Source organism: Pagrus pagrus, assembly GCF_965226575.1.
Source record: "Pagrus pagrus genome assembly, chromosome: 4".
Classification (NCBI taxonomy): Eukaryota; Metazoa; Chordata; class Actinopteri; order Spariformes; family Sparidae; genus Pagrus; species Pagrus pagrus.
Window position 1 is genome coordinate 16,699,753 of NC_140188.1, and position 22,145 is coordinate 16,721,897.

Genomic DNA, 22,145 nt, shown 5'->3' on the forward strand with positions numbered 1-22,145 from the left:
TACCTGACCATCATTGTTAATTTTCGCTAAAAATAAATAAAATAACATAACATAAAAAAATGGCGCATTTTTTTCCTCTTGCAGGTGCACGTGACCCTTCTCCCATCGCATCCACGTGCGATTGTTTTCATTCCGACGCCGCTGCTGCAACTGCTGGTGTCTCGTGACGTCACCGGGCTCGTCGGTTTTGAATGGCTGCGCGCGCGCGTGTGTGAGTGTGAGTGTGTGTGCGTCTGGTGTGTGTGCGAGAGAGAGAGAGAGAGAGAGAGAGAGCTGCTGCTGCTTCTACCAAACACACACACACACTCTCACTCTGTCTCTTCACACACACACGCACACACACACACGCACGCACAGGGGGGACGGGTTAGTCCGGTCACACACAAACACACAGACTGTCAGCTGTGTTCGGATTGAGAGAGGAAATTAAGGAAATACCGAAGAAGAAGAAGAAGAAGAGGAAAGAAGAAGAAAGAAGAAGAAGAAGAAAAGAGGAAAAGAAGAAGAAGAAGAAGAAGAAGAGGGAGGAGGACGCTAACTGAAACTTTGAGAGATGGAGAATTCGTCCAGCAACAACCGGTTTCGGTCCGTAATGTTCAACCACGGTGAGTACCACATCTGACACCGCATGTGGGATGTTGCGTGACTCCGGTGATGCTCGTCTAATTGCCTCCTGACCCAAAATGAAGCCGACACCGTCCCTTTAAATCGTGTTTGTACTCATTGAGGACGCGTAGCTGTAGCCGTTAAAACGCATCCACACGTCAGTTTGGCTACAGGTCAGATTTAAGCCGGTCTGTGAACCGATGATAAGGCTGCAGATGTTATTTTAATAAATGACACTCTCACTGCTCAGAGGGAACACTTCGTTCTGCTAACGAAAATCCCTGAAAAGCCTGGCACTGAGATCCACACGGGACACGGCAGCAGCACACTGTAATTCTACAGTTATGCAAGAGTGGTACCAAGACTCACCACACTAAACTATTTCTGGACCGCGACGATAGAGCTGGGTCGCGCTGGTGGGCTGCAGCCGGATGGTCTGCATGAGCTCCTGCAGAGGCTCGCCCCACCATCGCACTTATTTACTCAAGAGGAGTCGTGAAACAGGCAGTTCTGGCTCCGTTTGTTGTGTCAGGATGTGCAGGCAATGAGGGGTTTACACTGCCTCCCATACTACAGCCCGAGCAATGCTGGATTTTTGAATCAGATGCATATGTATCAGTATTTTTAGAAAACAAAAAAAAAATCAGTTGAGTGTTTTCTCAAAGAACTGTGACCTTGACATGCATTTGAGCCTGTCCTCACCAAAAAAATGTCCATTTAGGTCAAAAATGAAAGCAGCTTAATGCTACCCATATTTCTGGTTGTTGTTGGGCAGCGACCTCTTGCAGCTGTAGTAATTATTTCAGCTGCAAAGGAGAAAGTGAGGAGAAGTAGTATAAAGAGTGAAAAGTCTATATAGGGAGGAGGTCGGGGACGGACGGCCGGGTTAAACAAGCACAAGACTTTAATTTAGGAAACCGCTGTTCGTGTTCGGTGTGAAACCAAAAGTCAGTGGTGAGTAGTTTTAACTTACTAAGAGAAGTAGCGTCACGTACATAACATAGCATAAGTTCATCTGTTTTACGAAAACTTAACCAAGTTTTCTAACCTAAACCTAACCAAGTAGTTTTCTTACTTAAACTTAACCAAGTAGTTTACCTATCTTAACCTAACCAAGTAGTTTTCTTACCTATTTTGGCAGCAGTGACATACGTATACGTACAATCGATACGTACAATCGGTCTATTTAGTGGTTTGGATATGAGGATGTTTTGCGATTTTGTGACCGATTCCCTTACAAATATGAAGAAATTAAACATTCCAGTACAGACAGTTTTTGCAATGATGCTAAAAATGTGGTTACCAAACATTGTTGACAGAGATATGTAATGGATGCAGGATATTTTACAGTTAAACAATAAACCTTCCTGCCCCACAGACATCAGTGCACTGAAACACTAAACTTCACTTGGAATTTAATCATTTTAAATGACCCCAAACGTCTTTTTTTGCATTATAAGCTCCAATATCCGACAACATGTGGATAACAATATATCAGCCAATATCGGGCAATAATATCGTCTAACCAATATATCATTCTGCATTGTGCATGGTGAAAAATGACTTTCACCTACAATATAAACTGTTTCTTAATTGCTTCAAACCTATTTTGGCATTTCTGCGCCGGCATTTCTTCACCTATTTATCAGCTGACATATTCAACCAAATGATAGCCTACATCTGCATTAACATGCTGATGTATAACGTAACTCTGCCACAGTCACAGAGTGCCTGTCGGTGGCATCAAAGAGATTTCGTTTCCTGTTTCAAACTGTATCAAACACAGATCACCTGTTTCTTATCATGTCTGGAAACCATGTTAGCTCTGAGCACGTCCCTATCTTATGAGCTCCCACTCTGGGCAAAGAAGGTAGTACTTTATTTCCAGGCACATCAGTCTCATGGTATGGTGTACTAGAGGCTGCAGTGACACTGAAACATCTGGTTCGTTGAAGCTGTTGCCCTGTGGTGTTTGCATATAGGCGTGCTGTGTTGGAGGAGAAAGTGGGAGGTGATGAGAGCTCTCACAGATAGTGGACAGAGATGGATAGCGCTGAATCTCATGCTTCACCTCAGATTTGCTGATTATATTTGATTAAAAACATAAATTAAAGTTCAAAGGGAACGTGAGTATAAAAGTCTGTGGTAGAAGCTTTTCATTTGTCCAGTTCTGTGTCCAAATGTTCCCTTTTACTCTTTCACTAGTGCTGTATTCATAGATATATGAGTTACATATGTACATGAATAGATCTAAATATAAGTATTTATTACTGCATTGGTTTTAACCAAAAACCATGAAAGTTTTCCTTAATAGACCTATTTTAAATCCACATTGCATGCTTCAAAGTTTATTTTCATTATGGTTAGTCGTGTTTTCTTTTCTTAACCAGTAAATGAAATGATACGCCCTGAGATTCACCTTTAGGATCTCTGTCACTTCATTTTTAGTGGAGCTACTTCAGATTTTACATCTTGGTGATAAGTTCAAATGTTAGTTTTTCCATGTCTGACATTCGCGCGTGTTACATTTGACTGTTTTAGCTCACTGGAAAATCTAATCCATATGTCTGTGGTGATACTTCTTTGCAGAAGTATCAAAACATATCAGCCAGGGAATTGAAAACCTTGCTAGTAAAACATTATGAAATGTAACCTGTAATTTCTAAATTAAACTCCACTTTTAGCTGAACTGACCTGCATGGAAGTATAATCTTGGCCTGCTCTAATAAAAGCCCCATAACCCATTTAACAAATAAAGCAACACGTTCCTGTTCCAACAACACCAAACCCTGACTGACTTATAAATGAAGTGTAAAAGCCTCCCAGTAGGAAAGTGAGTGGTGTGGATGGGTGGCACAGTCAGCAGTGGCTAACATTCCTCAGGGAAAGCCTTGTGGAGCGATGCTACCATCCTCCCTGCGGCCTGTGGCTGCGCTGACAGCATCACTGGTGGAGGACCTCGGCATGTAGGTCAAGAGATGAACCGCAAGAAAAATTAACAAGTCGAGCGAGTAGCCATTATAGTATAGGAATTTACCGTTGATCACATGTTCTGCATCTGTGTAATAAGACGTTTTCAGCTCTAACTTTGCAGCAGACATTTTTTGGAGAGTTGCTGTCGTGGATGTTTAATTTATCCATTCGTTTGTTTGCTTTGTCAACACAAGAGTGCACAGGAGTCTTATTTGCATGTCATCCTGCCACAGTTAATTTTACTCAAAGTGCATGTGGACTGACGCTTACTGCTGCCAGCTCTGTTTTAAAGAGCAGCAGTAATATGCAGCACATACATTATATATCGTCCATGTGGAGGGACTAAAGCAGAGCCTGTCAGCTGTAACATTTCTGCTGTTCCTGAGGTCGTTGTAAATGAACAGTCACAGGCTATAATGATATTTCAGTCCCCTGACCTGCGTATCAGCACAATCTGCTCTGTGAGCTCACAGGCAGTGATGGTCCTGAGTCTAAAGTAGAGAATCAATATTTGTTACACAGCCAGCAAGCTTTACAGGACAGGCAGCTTGGAGTAATGAAAATTGTTTTGCCTCTGAAGAACTAAAAGAATCAGTAAATGTCAAACATCATGAATTATTTGGACTGGCTTCTACTCCTGACTAATTACTGGAGAGGGTGTTTTCTCTGTGTGGAGACGCACGTTTCCAAATATATCATCCAGTAATAATTAATGCCCTGTATTGATGCAACTCCTTGTTTTCAGTAAAACCAAATTCCTCGACGAGTGACTGATGCTGTAATCAACCACTGTAAATCTGAAAAGCCCCTGCACCAATTTTTTTGGGAAACGCAGTCACGCTCAGCCTTTGAAGACCAACTTTCATGCAATCTTTGAAGCATGCATTATTGGATACTTTTGCAGTATCATCACTCAAGCTTTATCACAGACAGATGTGCACACACTGTTGTCCAAAAACTTGACACTTTCTACTAAAAAAAAGTGAACGTCAGGTGTGTGATTAACAATTGGCACATTTAATTGAAACTTTTTTGTGCTGACAGCTTTGCAGAAATGACATCAGTGCCATAAAAGAGTCTGTAGATAACCGGCGTTGAGCCAAATCCAAACGTATTCACTGTTTTATAGGTCTAGAGATGCATTAAAAAAAAAATACATCTGGTAGGTTGTAGACATAATGTCAATTCTGATACCTGAACTTTGCAAATCAGCCAATACAAGTGCATTAAAGGGGCAATATATACGACTTTTAGTGTAAAACGTTCGGAAATGTACTAAACTTATTAACAGAATGTGAAAAAATGGCAGTTTTGCTATTATGATGTATGATTGTGTTGCAGAGATATCTACTGAAGGTAGTATGCTAACCAGCTAACCCTACCCCATTCTGGTCCAAAAATCCTACCAGTCGTGTCAACACAAGCACACCCCTGGTCCCTGAGCGGCAGTATCTGAGGCATTTCTGATACTGATATCGATATTAAATCAATCCTTGTGGGTTATCTGATTAGTCTAGCAGCTAATTGGCTATATATGGTATTCTAAAGTAAGTCTGCACCACCTGTTAGTATAAAATTAAGATCCTTGGTTGTCTTAGATGTTTTTTCTAGGGAAAAATGTAAAAATATAATCATTCCATGCTGAAGAACCTGTTAAATGTGACATGTCTAAACAAGTTACAGGGTCTCCCTGTCTTGAGAAGACAATTTATCTCAGGCAGATCCTAAAACCGGATGATCCAGGTGTCAAACACTGTTTAATTAGATCTCAAATGTCACGTCAGCATGTCAGTTGTTTATCACCAGCTTCTTATTAACATAAGAAATGTTTGCCTAAATTGTTTTGGTTTCCTGTTGTTTTCATCATGTTGACAGTAATGTGTTTCTGTTCCTCTTCTATGTGTCTGCCCTTCATGAAATCATTTCTCCTGCTGATCAATCATCCTCATCCGACCAGACGATGAGGTAAGAAACCAGAGTTTTCCTTTAATCCTGCTGCTGAAGACGAAGTAGGTCATTGGTGGAGGGAGATTTGGCTTCGATTAGCTCACCAAAAGGAGGACATCGTGGTTTGTCGATGTCAGCCTATTTTACCCCTGATGACCGCTGGTATTCAAGCTGGTTTTTGTGCAGTTAGTGTTGATTTGAAAGGCGGTCATTCATTCGTTTTAAAATGTCTTTTAGTGTTTCAAAGTGAAATCAAAGGCCTATTTTTATGATAAGGCGCATGCCAAATGCTCCCTATTCACACAGTGTTCAAAACTGAGCATGTGATTCTTGCAGTGAATATTTGGAGGTGGTGTGACTTCTCTGTTCTAATGTGCTTCAGGGTTTTACTTGACACAAAAGAGGAGTAGCTGTGTAAGAAAAGGTGTGTTCTCAAAGTACTCTTGTTCCTTGTTTTGCACGGTGACAACTGAGAATCTGCTGTATGCGTCAGTTATGTTGTTGTTTATGCTGCTTTTGTCTGAGTTTCACATTTTAGTATAGTTGCCGACAGCTCGCTCATCCCTCAGCAGAGTCAGCAGCTCTCATCATAAGTTTCAGAGCGACGGTGCTCATCTGTTATCAGCTTTCCAGTAGCCAGTGGCCTGTCACCTCGGTGTCAAAACCACCCCCCATCCCTCCTCTTTACTCCTCTTCTCCATGTCACTGAAGCCCCGCAGCTGTGTTTGGCCCAGCTGAGTAGAGATGAAAGGGGGGCGAGTTTGTTTTCAAGCCCAAGCAGTTCACAGACGGGTGGAGAAAAGTGGATCCGTATGGGTGTGACAAACCCTGGTTCCTTCCTCAGAAACATTCCAAGCCTATGTGACAAAGCTGCAGTGTGTGAGCTGACAGAGGGAACACCTTTCTGTGAGGAAACTGTCAACATCTGTCCGAGACTGAGGCTGCTGCTGCTGCTGCTGCTGCTGCTGATGGCACTCACTGGTTACTCTTATGATGGTTTGGCACATCTTTCGCTGCTGGGTATGTGATTAAATACGCAGATGTCCAAGTCTGCATAAATTTAGGTCCTGCTCTACAAACCACACCCATTGTGTGACTCTTAAGAAACACAATGTATCTCTTTTGTGGAAGCAATCACTCAATCCAGGTTAACAGACTTTCAGTGCCCTACCCCTGCACCCACACCCCGTGGCTGTTAACCACGCAGGGCTCTGGGGTGTGGTGGATCAAGAAGGGTGGCTGTGACATCCTTTTGTTAGCCTGAAAATGCCACAAAACCTCACACATACACACAGAGTGACGTCACCGCTCATGGGCAATGCCAACTGTGGACAGAGAAGCAGAGGAGGGGACGGTTGTCTTTCTCCACACACACACACACTCACCACGCTGCATTCCTCTGTGGGTTTTACTCAACTAGCCGTTAGCTTCCTGTGCCTTCAATTGCTGCTTGCCACTGCAGCCAAAGTGTAGGCAGTCTATACTTGGACTTTATTAGCCCATTAGCTTGCTAGCTTCTGCAGTGGATGCCGTTTTTCAGCCCCTTTCCTCTGTTTCCCCTGTAGCTGTGTCTGTTTTTCCCATTTGCTGTCACTGCCAGTGCGTGCACACTCATTGCATTCATCTGCAAACTGGAATAGCAGAATGTGGAGCTATGCACCACACCCATCCGTCCATCCACTGATTGACATTTGCATTGTTGCCGAAACACATACAGTACATATTATTGTGAACAAAGCATTGCAAGTAATTATGCCAGGGGAATGTCAAACGATGGGTGTGAGACATGATCTGATGACATTTAGTTACAGTTCAATCACTTCATGGTTCAGCACATTATGTGTTAAATGAGGAGGAATCGACACAGACTCAAGCTGTTCTGATCCTGCCCTTGCACTTAAAGACAAAATATGCAACTATGTAAATGACTAGACCTTTGTTTACTCAAGGTAACGTATTTCATTTAGTCTCCTGCCATTACTTCCAGGGAAGGGAAGCCAGCGAAAACTTTAAAACATTACCTCATCTGTGAACATTTGTGCCTGAGTCACATGAGATTGTTTAGTGGTATATTCACCACCAGCAAAGCGAGTTTGACTGCAGGATCACTTGTGTTTATTTGCCCAAACAGCCAGATTACTCTACATTAGCTGTAAACTTGTGTCTGTGTGTTCCAACTCAGGTCAACTCTGACTAAACTCAGCACTCACCAGATACTTTACTTCTCTTTCTTTTTTCCCCGCTCCTCTCTGTAACGTTACATTCATGAAATAAAGTACATTTCCCCTCTAGCTCCAGTTAACAGTCAACATTACAGAACATAAACAACTACAACAACAACAACTTGCTGCTGCAGTTATGTTGACAAACAGGAGTGAAGGTATTTCCACTTTTTAAACCTAAAAGTTAAAAAATAATCTCTGAGCTCTCCTCCTGTTGGTTTGATTCTGGCTCAGACCAGAATCTGATGTGACTTTGGGTGTTTATTCCTCCAGAAGGTCTGGCTCTGCACCTGAGCAGCAGAGACCCTTAGCGGCAGAAATTACAAACTTGTGCCTTTAATTATAAGTTCTCTCTTCCTTTACATAAATCTGGTCATATTTGTTATCATGTGAATCTTAACCACCCTACAGTATCAGATGTTAACATTATTCCTCCTGCCTGTGCAGTAATTCTATCACCCATTACATTATCTCACTGAGTCCACACACCAACAATAGTGCCACTCTACTGTGTGAGCGTACCCACTGAGGGAGGGCGGCATATCACTCATCAGTGAAACTTGACCCGTCATTTTGTATAACTCTCCTCTGGGTAAAGTGTGTGGGCTTCATCCTGTGAACATGTAGTGAGATTCACAATGTGATGGCACAGTGGTGATGCGGACACTGGCTGTAGCAGCAGGGTTTTGGCCTGTGGGTTTGGGTTTGGCCTTGACAGGCGGCCCTCGGGGCTTTTTCAGTTTGATGTGAGGGCAAACAATCGTGTTAGGGAGCATGCACGCAACACTTGACTGAATACGAGGCTGGTATAAGACAACAATAAAGAGATGGTGAAAGATGAGTGCTTAAAGAGGGATTTGTTGTGAACACTGGACACCATCATGTGTTCGGTATTCTTTTGTAAGAGCCAGTTTTTCCACAGGAAGAAAAGCTGTTTGAAAGGTAGAGATGTAGCTTTCATTATGAATTATGAAGGGTAGAATCATCTAAGTGTCTCCAACACATTGCAAAGCAAAATATTGTGTAAACTTTCCAAGTATACTAAACAAAAATATAAATGACACACAGAGTTCGCAGCAGAGGAGTTTGCAGCGAGCGTCCATGTTTTTTTGAGCAGATGCACTGGGTCGCTTATAGATTGGCAGTCTGAAATACCTACTCGGAAATACCAACATCCGACTTGCAATGGAATGCAGCATTAGATCAACTCTCTTGTATCCAGTCCAAAGCACACCTGTGTAATCACGATGTTTGATCAGCATGTTAATATGCAACACCAGTCAGGTGGATGGATTGTCTTGGCAAAGGAAGTGAAGTGCTCACTAACAAGGTTTTTTAACTAATATGTGCCCAAAATGTGAAAAAAATTATTATTTTGTTTGCATAAAAAAGTTTATTTTAAATTACAGATACACCACACAGTATACTCAGTGTAATGCAATCCATTAGGCTCTTTTGATGGAAGGCATTTTGACATGTCAAGGCAGGAAACATTTGCTGAGTCACAGTGTAAAAAACACCGGTGTAATTAATACAAATGATGATGGCTGAGATCCATTTAGCCGTTGTGCATGTTGGCTCAGAGTCACGTCTCTCTAGAACACTTGAATCAAGCAGAGACATTGTTAACGTTATTAATAACACCTGTGCTTTTGCTACTATGTCTGCGGTGAAAAACACTTTCACAACAACGCGACCAACTACAGCCTTATTTTAGTTTTTACAACAGAAAGGGTGTCATTTTTGACTGTTTAAACTATCCATCTCCTCTCCATGTATGCATTCCTTAACAAATCTCTCTGGAACATCTGCTTGAAGTAATACTATTTTGCCTCATTTTAAAAAGGCTTGGTGAAGCTGAATTGCCCTATTTGGTACTCCTCTGACGTTCTGACTTCCTATGCTCACCGCTTCCTTCCTGTCCCTGCTGGGCCTGCTCACCAGACCCTCAAGCTAATTGGCTCGTGTCTTCATCTCTGCAGATGTCCCACGTCAGCCCGAGCTTGCCTTCCAACCTCCAGCCTCAGCACTCTGCAGAAGTTTTGGTCAGAGGGCGACCTTAGACATTCCTCTAAAGCCTCATAGAAGTGGCCCCTGCCAAGCCCCCCACCCGCTATAAATAATCTCAGCCCAGTTCCCATGGCCCCCACCGAGGTCCCAGCACTCAGCTACCGATGCATGAAACGCTATGGTGACATCAGAGAGAGAGCGCCACCCTGGTCTACCGACCCAGGGATGGTGAGCTTTCTGGTAGGATGGGGGCAGGTGTTAAGGTCAGGGCAAGGCTTATGAAAGTGGTCTGACCAACATGATTAAAGGCAGTAAAGGAGGCTTCCTGTATACGGATCGTTTGTGTTGCGCTCCAGCTGCTGTTTCTTTTTTAGAGACTTGAGTTTAGGACTGCATGTCCTCTACTCTGCTGACATTCAGTGATGTAGCTCTGGAGCTGACTGCACGATTTGCTATCACACTTAAATTTACGTCTCTAGTGTGGCTGTTGTCATTTTTTTGGCTCACTCAGATTCCATGTTCACATTGCACAATTATAGTATTTTCAGCATCCATTCTTAACCTCTAACTCCCGTGAGATGGCTCTCAAATTCCTCCAGTTTTTCAATCTGTGGTTTGGATTGCAGTCATGTCTAATCCTTGTGGGATCTGCCTATTGAAAATATGCTTATAGTTTAGCATATGCGTGCAGACATTAAGCCATAACTCAGTATTTGGTGACAAGGCATACCATAAAGGGTAGCTCAGCTAAAACATCAGCACTGGTGTTAGCATTTGGCATTTTTGGATTCATCGTTGGATGGTTTATTAGTCTTATTCACAGCTATTTGCGGTGAGATGTTGAAAAAGTGACACAATATTTCCATTGCAGATACTGTGGAGCTTTATAAAGGAAAAAGCTTCATAAAATGTCAGTAGGAAAATGAGGTTTTCTTTCTGTTTACCAACATTTAACGAGCATATAGCAAGTATTCCATTTCACAAGAGCTGAAGATATTAATTTATCGACAGATGGTGAAGCAGATATGAAAGGCATTTTAGGAAATGTACGAAATGTCTAACATCCCGACTAAAGTGTTTCTTGTAGAGTTATCTCTTAATGCAACTTCACAAATTTTGTGTGGTGCAGTGAAGCTCCATACAGCACAGGCATTGCATCAACCAGACTGATGTGTGTTAGGATCGGCGGTGGCTTGGGACGAGAGCCAAGAAGCCTCGATTTAATCTTTGTGCTTCTGGGAGCGAAGTCGGAGAGTTTACTCTAACTGCAGACACTCTGAAGACATCAGGCAGATAACAAATGAAGACGGTCGTTAAAAATTTAGCTGCAGTCAAATGGTCATAAGGAATGCATGTGACGCGTCTGACGTGTGATGTGACATCTGCGGAAATTGTGGGAAAGTTTGAACAATTTTTGTCTGCAGTCAAGCGTCTCATAGACGTGTTCAGCCCTCAAGAACATCATTTGTATGATTTCTACATGCCAAAAAATGTAATTATTCAAGATCATATCCAGCAAAAATCAGCAGCAGATCACTGATATTGCCTCTGCCCCTTTAAGTTATTTTTAGCACTCAAGATTTAAATATTACATGAGTTTGACATGTCCTGAAGTCTGTGTGTTGCACATGTGCAAGTCTGCGTATGTGCTAGTGCATACAGATGACAGTTCTGCGTGACCAGAACCAGCAGGGTCCTCAGCTCCAGCACCCTCCACTCCCCTTAAGAAAACACTTCCAGATGCTCCCACCATGCTGCAGGACAGTGAGAGGAAATGCCAGGCAAGCCAAAAGGAAGAGCAGGAGAGATGGTGGAGATCTTCTTGAGGATGGGGGGATGTAGTAAAGGATGGTTAACGTCCCCGGAGAGGATAAAACCTCTATCTTGATTCAGCCTGCCAGTGGAAACGAGCTTCTTATCTTTAAGATCTGACCCAAAACAAAATGTGTGGAAAAGCGAAAAGTGCGAGCGGCGATGAAAAGCATCAGAGTTGATAGATTGCTGTGAAAACTCCAATGACAACAGATAAGAGCGCTCACGGTGATGCAGCAAAGACACCAGTTTGCTCATCATACTATATTCTTCTATCAACACAACCAGCAGGCTCACACAGACAAAACAGATACTTATACTGATGGCGGTATCAGATTTAAGCACTTGGGTGTAAGTAAAGCATGGAATGTGTTAGCATGCTGTGACACGATGATAGATGGAGGGGAGAGGAGGCCAGGAGTTTAAGACACAACCACAAAATTTAGAGAATGTTACAGTAAGTGTGATTTAGGAAGTGGTGTGGAGAGAGAGAGAGAGGAAGTCTGTGCGTGAGTGAATCAATCAGGCAGTTATTTAGTCAGTCGGGGCTGTGGATTTGAGTGGCCTTTTGAATCAGAAACAGATCTGCGGACTTTATATCCAACATAAGCAGGAGAGCCCGACTGCAGCAGACAGATAGGCACTGAACAAACAAACAGAGCAGCCGCTCACCCAGTGTGAGCAAACAGTGTCAGAAGTGTAATGAGGGTGGGCAGAGACACCAGGTGCACTTTTATTAACCGTCAGCACGGTGATGTGTGAATTATTCCTTCCTCCATGTATCACATCAGGGTACCAGCCTGTTGTGTGTGTGAGCACGTGTGTGTAGTGCACTCTACAACCAGCCTCTTGAAACCAGACGCTGAAATAACCACAGCACTGGCAAGCCACCATTCAGTAAATATTTACTACTCTTCGAGCGATTTTTTTGCAAATAGTTTCTGGAGTTCCATAAGTCAAAACTCACTGCTGCTTTCTTCTCTTTCTCTCAATCTGTAAACAGACCTGGCGATCAGAATTGTGGATGATTTGAATTTGTCGTTTTGTCCAAATAAAAGTAGCACAAAATATCCAGATGATGCTGATAATCAGTTGTGATCCGACCTGTTCATTCGCATAGTGATGTGAATACACACGCTCAAATCTCTCTCATCTTTCTTGGCATGTCAGTCTGTTTTCTTTCAAAAGATCTGCACAACTGTGTTTGAAATCTGATAGCTTTACGCTTCTGTATTGACACAGTTTCTTCTTTTGAAACTCTTTTTGGAAAGAGTAAAAGTACAAGCTATTTAAACTGAATGAAAGCGTCAACTCCGCCGATCCCTGTACTACAACTCCATTATATATGGACAGCATTGATGATGATCAGCATATGATTGGATTATGGTATGTTTGGGTGTTGATTGGTTTCAAGCTGCTCTGTGACATTACAGCTATGGTCACGGTGGTTTGTTTTGAGTCAAGACACTTTAAGGTCGTCTGAATGACTCTTCTGCAGCGTGGTAAATGTTTGAAATATGAAGTGTTTGGGGAATCGCAGACTGAAACGGTAGCATTCCTAGTGTTGGTATTTGTGACAGAAGTGTCTGAAGAGTGCCTCTGTGAGGACTGGATCATATGAACTGGGCAAACACCACAACATGTGCGTTTCATTGAAGGATCAAAGAGAAGACATGTGGCTCCTGCCTCCCTCGATCCCTAGAGCCTGCTCCCCCTTTTCTCCTTCACCTCTGTTCCCTTTTATGTGCTTCCTTCTTTTTAAACCATTTTCTTCTCCTTTTTGTCTTCCGGAGTACACAGGAGCTCCCCTGTTTGTGTGAAATAGTCCGTCTTACAGGATTCACTCCCTCTGGCTCTCGGGATTTCTGTCTTTAAGCTCCACATAGACACACTACACTTACCTGTGGCGAGTTGACCTCTGTATTATCCAGGAGCTCAAACCGCACCAGGAGCCCTCTTTATAACTATCTCTCTCCACGTGTCTCCACCCTCACTGCCAGGTTTCCTAAAAACCTAAAATAAACAGTAAGAAATAGTATAGGTTTAATTATTATTTACTTTTTTTCTGGGAAAGATCATAATTAAATCATCCACTGGTTTTAATTCATTATCAGAATTCTTGCCAAGGTATCAACTGTTTCCAATTAAATCTTGATGATGTACATGAAAATAAAAAGTCACACATACCTCTAAAGTCCCTTTTACCTGTTCTTCTATTTATAATTCCTAATTTATGGGTACTCACAATAAACCTACAATGATATTGTTTGAGATTTAACCAAAATTGCTAAAATACAGAGTGTTCAAAAACCTCTGACTGGCAGGAAACCACATGCTCATTTACTGAGTGCTCTGTGTGAGGTGGTTTTAATTACAGGTGTCTATCTTATCGTGTGTGTGTGTGTGTGTGTGTGTGTGTGTGTGTGTGTGTGTGTGTGTGTGTGTGTGTGTGTGTGTGCATATGATCTTCAAAGGTTAATAGGGCACAGGGGATAGATGCCCATTACTGACTGCTTTATGGAGCTAGCCTTAGTATTTAAGCACCATAAGCGGCTAATGACTTCCTTATTTTTACTGTTGGAAAACCTCTTCTACTCTCTTTTTAGACTCCCGGTCATTGAAAAGAAACAAGAAAAACATCCGGTAGGTTTAGCAGATTAACAGGTTGCTATGGGCAACTCTTTATAGGGGGATATATACGCTGGCGCTGCCTATTCAGATCTTTCTGAGTATCCCTACTGTTTTTTCTTTTAATGAAACGTTTTGTCAAAGACACAGGAAACAATGTTTTTTACAGCAGGTGGATCCCAGTTCTCATATCCTTCTATAAAATGTCTGTACAAAAGAATGGGGTCACACTCGCCTCCGAGGAGATTTTAAGAATCGTTGATGTAAAATCAGGAACTAAAGAGAGGTCAGAGAGCCAAAAACGTTTTATTGGTCTTAAAATAACCATTACGTAAGAGTAGCTGTTGCTCAGGGTGACCGCATTGTTTCTAGCTAAATTAGTCAAATCAATTTCCCATAAAATCTAGAGCCCTCCAAGGTCAAAATAATGTTTACCCATGAAATTGTTTTTAGCCACAGACGAGCTCACAAATAGCTCACATACTGTGAACCTCTGGGCATGTACACCTGCTGGACTTGACCCAGGTTTGACTTTGTTCAGTTGTAAGAAAATCTTTGTCATTGTCGAGGTCTTACTAAACACTTACTAGTCTGCAAATCAATGCAGATTCATAAAGAAAGGCTGTTGTGTTATTGCTGTGATCTCTGTCTCATTATCACTGCATTCTGGCTGCAGCGATAACTTTGACAAACCAGTGCAAAGATGGGTGACAGAGATGATTTTATCATAGAACACCTCCGTCTCTGTGTGTATAGAGCAGGCACACGTATTCTTTCAAAAGAGTTTGTTCAACCAGAAGAGAAGATGACCTGGAACTGTCTGTTTCCTTGAGACGCCCGGGGAAAGAACGGAAACAAAGCTCACTTCTTGCTGGCAGAGAGGCTGGAAGAAACTGGGATGGAAGCTCACTTTAGCTTCTGATTAGTTATTGAATAGATGGTTGATAATAGTTCAACTACTGGAGGTTTGTTAACTGCTTCACTAATGCAGTGTCAGCTTCTTAGCTCACCTGCAAAGGGCTAGTAAACTAAAATACCTCGAAAGAATAATTTATACTAACTAAGAAGAGCAGTGCTACAGTTTGTTTTACCAGCATTTAATACTCATTTTGATCCAGACTGAGTGATACGCTGTTTTCCCTAGAAAATGTACAAAGGAACTGAAGTGGGAATTAAACTCGAAGCTCATGCATCTACCCCGACTTCATGAAGAAGCAGTTATCTGATGTCACACAACAATGGCAGCACCCATGCAGGGGGTAGGGTGTATCAGGCTAGTGAATGAAATGCTTTAGATACGTTTCCAAGTATAAAAGTGCCGTAAGAATAAGATGTAAAATGGTTTCTACCTCATGTGTATTTTTTCCTTCTCTATTTCATGCATAATGCATTGAAGCAGCACTGCTAAAAGTGCAATTGTGTGTACACTTGCCAAAGAGAAATCATTTTGTTACGATCAGTCAAGTTTGTTGTTCACATTTGCCGTCTTGCACCCGGCACGCTTTGAGGATGGAAGTTTCAACTAGGAAATTCTGACCTCCGACATTGTCTGGGGGTGTATGTGAGTAAGTTCACGCTTGTGTTTACAAACTCTGTTCCTGCTGTCTTGGTTTCCCTTTCGCGGAGGCTCCTGTTGTCTCCCACCACAGAGCAGCCCAGTGGGCAGTAAATAAACGCCCTCAGTGTCCTTCCCCTCCCACTCCACCTGTTGTTAACCGCTGCCACAGCAGACTGCCAGCCGCCTGTTTGTGATATTTTTATTTATGGGGAATGTGACATATTTTAGGAGCACCCCGAGGGAGGTAGAATGTGTTTCACCTTTGAGGATGTATCGAATCAAATTACAAAACACACACTAAGGGCATTTTAAAAAATGGGATTTTTAAATATGTGACCTTGTAACCGGTGAGGGGCACAGTGTGTTGCTCGTCTTAGTAGTTAAAATGGGTCTCTTGAGAAAACATTGAGACTGTTTATGGGTAAAGAAGTAGACAAGAGAGTGTATTTTAGGCCTTGTAATGAAGTTTTCTTGTCATTTTGCGTCTAAGACAACAAGGAGACACTTCGTAGGCGGACAGTGAGTTGTAGCTCTGAGACCATGTTTATCCGAAATGACACTTGTGGCCTCTTCCACTCAGCCACTTTGGTTATGACATTGTTTTCACTGGGAAAACTACAGCTCAAGTGAATCGGGAGAAAGATATCTTGGCATTGCTTGAGATCCCAAGACAATGTACCATTCCCCCTGGTGCTTTAAAGAAAGCAAACCTCACACAAACATATCAGTAGGAATTCCTATGTGACACAAAGAAGCTTGGACTGTAAATAAATGTCTGTCACTATAAAACACAGAGTTTGACATGTCTGAAAGCATCTCTGAGGTCTGTCGGAAAATGTTCACGTCTTGCCGGATTTGGTCGAGTTTTTGACTGATTTACAACCAGCTCTGTTAGTGTTGGAGCTGCAGCACACCAATATTCTTTCTGTTTTTCAGTTTTCTGGAGACAAAAGTTTCCCCACTCTGAATGAGCAGTCTGGCTATGGTAGCAGTGTCTCACTCGCATCGCCGCCCAGTTTCCCTGGGAGTCGTGCCAAAAGGGGTGCCCCCTTCTCTGCAGTATCAGAGGGAAACGTTGAAGGCTTGTGCATTGTCATGTTGCAGTCATTCTGCTTAAAGAGATGTCAAGTTTAGTCTCAATGTTGTTTCAGATATGTGCATGGTGGGCGTTGACTGAAATGTAAGATCTTTGCCATGTTTGGACTGTATGCCATATTTTTAGCTGCATTGTACTTTTTCCCGTAAACACTGAAGAATGACTGGCCTGAATGAGCTGAGAAGGCGATTCGGGAGCCTTGTTTTTCTTTCTAATCAGCAGCCGGGTCCATCCAGAGCCAGACTGAAGCCGGGCCTGGTCACTGAGCTCTGGCTGCTGACTTAGGAGTCTTGCGTTCGCTGGTGTCTGGGCTATTAATAGAGCTAGCCTGAGAATTCAGACTAAGGTCAGCAATCAGATTCCTGCTCCCAACTGGTGAAGGGAACAAGAAGGAAAAGTCCCTCCCAGAAATTATGCATTTTTTGCATTTCTATTCATGTATGTAAACCTCCACTCATTCTGTGAGGCAGGGGGTTACACTCCTGCTGAAGTAGGTTTCCCTCCAGAAAGTACTTACTGTTGTGTCCTGCTGCCTACATTTGGTCACTACTTCAAGCTGTTTATGCGATCCACCCAGTGGAAAGTACTTTACCCCTGGGACCTTTCGTCAGAAATATTTTTCTAAACTGGAAATGTGCTTCAATGTAGCTATTTTAGAGTGGACATTTCAGAAAAGGAGAAATATCTCACCCAAACGTCCATCTTAATTGCTTTAGCATGACTTTATGTTCACAAAGTAAAAAAAAAAAAGACAGAGGGAAACCAGTGACAGAAGTCTATATTTTAGTTCTGTGTGCTGCAGGTGCTCTCTATTAACTTTGTCATCCGTGTTAGTGAACATAATGATTAACACTAGTGGCTGAGATGAATGGATGGCATTTATATATGTTTTTCAATAAAGGTGCACTATGTGGTTTTGGGGAAGAAATTTTAATGAAAAGAGACAGATTCTCCTTTACATAATTTTATGCCCAGATAATCTAAATAAACAAACTCTTCGTTTTCATAACTAAATAAACTGAAAAAACAAACTGACCATAAAGGACAACAATATTTTATGTCTTTACTTTGTTTATATTTTGCGGGCCCTGAATATTTCTAAATGCTGTGAACATTTACCTTAATCCTTTAACCTATTTAAATAAGTTAAATGAAATGCTATTAGACACAATCACAGCCTCCACTAGCCACTCATGATGTTAGTGGTTAGATGAAATTCCATTTAGTTCTCCTCTAACATAGCTGTGGTCTTCTTTACATTACAGATGTGGCTGACTGGATTATTGTTATTATCACAGCACAGCTGCTGGCTAGACGACAGCAGCTTTGTCAGCATATCTGTCCACTCACATCACAGATAGATAAATAGACACACAAGCAGCAGCGAACATAAACACACAGTCACACACACATCTGGAGTTTACAGCTTAACTCAGAGCCACACAGGCTGTCACACACTAATTTAAACAAAAATCAACACAGAAGCGCTTACTGCTCAGTCACAGATGGTCTGCATGAGCCCAATATAGCCCCGACCAGATTAATGTCCTTGACTGACTGTCCATCCTGTCTGATTACAATCCACTCCACATCTACACAGCTGAGAGGTTAAATACTGTGCAAGTGTCACCACGACAATAGTTAACCTTTGACATCATTATCTGTGTGTTTGCTGTCCATTACATAGTTTAGCCTGTGACTGAATATCTACAGTGACCGTAATCTGTCCTGTTCAGTCTTTCGTGTGTCCTTCAGCCACTTAGTATAACATAAATCTACAATTTTTGGTTTGTGGAGATTATACTACGAACATCTGGCGGACTGACTTTTTGAGAGCCACAGTGAGCAGTTCTCCAACAGATGCAGAAACAGAATGCTCTTTAAAGTGCCAGAGGCCTCCTGCTATGTACAGTTAACCCATTTTTATGGTTGTTATAGCCACATTGAACTCTAATTGAGCAGAGTTGAATGAAATGCAGGAATGTGAACTTTATGACTGCACTTCACAGACGAGTTGATCATTTTTGTCCTTTTGGGGTCATGCCTGCGTAGAGGGTAGAGTGAACAGAGCCAGATATAAAAACACAACACCCCTTGTGGATGGTTTTGAGATATAATTTGATTCTGGGCCTGTGATCTCTGGATCTCTGGGCATCAGCCTCTGCAGTGCTCAAAGCGATTTCTCTCCCCCTCTCACCATCTCCCTGTCACTGTTCTTAATTCCTCCGAACTTGCCCTTCACCCACATCCTTCCCTCCGCATCACTGTCACTTTGTGCCATGGTGCCTCTGTCTCTGCTCTTCCCAGCAGCCATGAAAACCCCAAGGCTGTTTGACAGTGGAGTTCGTCACTCCATTCAGCTTGACTCACAGAGCAGACTGTTTCTGACTGCTGCTCCCTTTAAAGAGGCTTCTTACAGCCCCAGAGTTATCTCTTTGCCATTTAGCATTGTCTTTAAGCTAGTTTAAAAGTTATTTATCACCCAGTTTTTAAAATCCACTGTATCTTCAAAATCTACAGCCTCTCAGGTTTGCGTGTTTGGCCTTGGCTACTAAATTATAGCATAAAAAATGTTGCCTCCAACTCAGGAAATGAGAGAAAACTGAATGAAAGGCTGACTTTACATTCCCTATGTCTGACTTGTAGAGCTCAATATTTAAATGTGTTAAAACAATGCGCTTTGCACAATGTTTTTTTAGTTTTCACAATTGAAAAAGAAATATTATACATACAAAAATACAGAAAAAACAATGCACCTTTTTAATTTTAGAAATTGCTGGCTGAGTTGAATAGGTCCACTCCTCACGTTCACCATTTATCCGTGCTTATTCAGATATTTCCTACCTTTTTTATTACACTAAACCCTCGATCTGCTCAATCACACACAGAACCCTCTGATGGTGCTATGACCCACTTTAAGAATGAGGACACCTTCTTAGATTGTTTTCTGCTTTTTCCACAGAAACATGACAGTTATTGACTTACCATTGGCAGGCAAGAAGCACATTAAATAAGGCTAGCTACTGTCTGACATTTATTAGTCAAGCGTTTTCCCATCTGCAAAAATCCCAGTATAAAACACTCTCTCAGTACTTTCTGGTCAAATAAAAGTGTTGATGTTGAAACAAAATATTTCCAAATTAAAAGTAGTCAGCTTGGATTTAATGAGTCGCCAGTTGAGTAACTACTTTAATTTTTGTTTCAGCACTTAAAATCATGCAGCAGATGTTAACTTCAACACTAACTAAAAAAGTCCAACAAATAGCAACTTATATTAACTGTATGATAAGATCATAATCATCACAATGTACAACTTAAATCTCCACTTGTTGGCCCTGGACTCCGGCTTAAACCTCACACTGTGTGAGACCCTGCAGGATGCCAGGTGTCTCGCTGAGTCTGTGCCATTTCCTTTTGACGCTCTTTGGACACCTCATTCACTTGAGGTGCGAGTGCTTGTGACGCCTGCCATCATGTGCTATACATAATTTCATGCTCTTTGGTTTGGTCACAAGAATAGTGCAGCACTCTCCAGAAATGTGCAGCAATCCTCTTCTAACAACTCAGTGTGCACTTTACTGCTCTTTCTTTGGTTCATAGATAATTGAACGACAAAGCTCTGTGGAAATGGTGACAGTGAATATTTTAGCACAACTGAGGTTACAGAAATATACTCAGCAGAAGAAAAAAGGCTCTAGCGCACTCATCACTGTGTTTTACCTCCAACTTGAGTGACAAGTTTGAGCTCAAAGGGACAGAAGTGCTAACTTTTGACACCATCAAAGGCGGTCAAACTCAACCATAGCTACTGTTCTGTTCATGAGTAAGTGAGGAAGCAGCAGGCTATGCGCAGCTTGAATAAATATTATCATGCCCCACTGAATGTACCCAAACACACTCTTGCAGGGCAGGAGTTACCTAAACAACCCAGGGGCGACAGCCGCCTCCATTGATTTTTTAACCATAGTGGTTAAACATGTTGCAAAAGTTGGTAGTAGTGATCCCGCAGCAGTAACCTTGGGTTCATTATTTGCTTCTAGTAAACCATAAAAATGTGTACTGTGGTTCTGAGATGAATTCAAGTGTAAACCCACCGTGATCTCACCCATTGGTTTGTGGACTACCGTTTTGTAGCCTCAAGTCTGGCATTAGCATCGCTATGATGGTTATTTGGAGCCAGAAGTGACTGTATTTGGATGAGAGGATGGAGCTGGGGAGGACAACCTGATTGATTTGATTTTGAATGGTTTGTTCCATTTACCTCAGAAGTTGGAAGTCTGAGCTGGGAATGATGTCATACCCGAGTTGAGAGCATTCCAGTACAACAATTTGGGATACCAGTTCTAGCCAGGTTAGAGATCGTTAATCATTATGAGCAACACCTGTTGAAAATGCATTTCACAGTATTTTGAGAGTCAAAACATGGAAGTAACATGTCCACAGGTTGAGGTTGGACAGTACTGACAGAAGTGCTAATAAACAATATATTCTACTGCTCTCACAGCTGTAGACATCTTGGATTTTGAGGTTGGAAATTCTGGCTTCCCAGTTCAAATGGAATGCACCATGAATACCCAAAGATATATCGTGGTCGCGACTTGACAATCACAAGCTAGCCCGAAACTATTCCCTGCTTTATCATCTATCTTACTCTAAATGGGACCTTTATAAAATGACATCTTTCTGTATTGAAGACGACTTGAAACTAGCAATTAAGACCATAAAGTCATTAGGAAACTGTTTACTGAGGTGAGAAATCAAGTTAGAAGAAGGGTAATTTTCTCAAAAGCTTACAATCGCACTTATTTTTGCAACCAGTGGAGTCGCCCTCTGCTGGCCATGACAAAGCATGCAGGTTTAAGGCTTTACCTTTCAAACCCGCAAGTTCTGTCCACAAGTGTCCTCGGGAGTATGCTAGGTGAACAATTATGAGTGATACTTCAGGTCCTCAGTGGAACTAGCGTCAATAACAAGGCATCATAATAACTGACACGACCAGAAGCAGTTAGAAGCCTTAGCTTAGTGGGATAAGCAATAGTAATAGTGTCAGTAGTATTAACTCTACGAAGTCGCTAACCTAAATTTTCATGAATGAATAATAGGCCGCACCAATTACTCTAAGAAGAGGATTAGTGTCTTGTTAGCATGGAAATTGCTGGTTTCGGTTAAGTGACTGGATGCTGCGCCCTTAATTTCACACAAGATATCATGTTGGCTACGAATAAGGCGGATACAGCCAATGTATGAATTAGTTGAGAGATGATAAAGTGGTAAAAATTACTCAAGTATAGAG

At 42.0% G+C, this 22,145-nt stretch overlaps 1 protein-coding gene across 2 annotated transcripts in view; it reads left to right on the forward strand.

Annotated features, from left to right (window-relative positions):
• Positions 1-279: 279 nt before the first annotated feature.
• The window catches only part of septin4b (septin 4b), a 48,852-nt gene continuing 26,986 nt past the window's right edge, over positions 280-22,145 (forward strand). The window contains exon 1 of one of the 2 annotated variants that reach the window (XM_084350093.1): positions 280-605. In XM_084350093.1, the coding sequence (XP_084206219.1) occupies positions 554-605 (52 nt within the window). In that variant the 5' untranslated portion in view covers positions 280-553. The remainder of the gene's footprint in view (positions 606-22,145) is intronic. The other variant, XM_084350094.1, reaches the window with a different exon arrangement.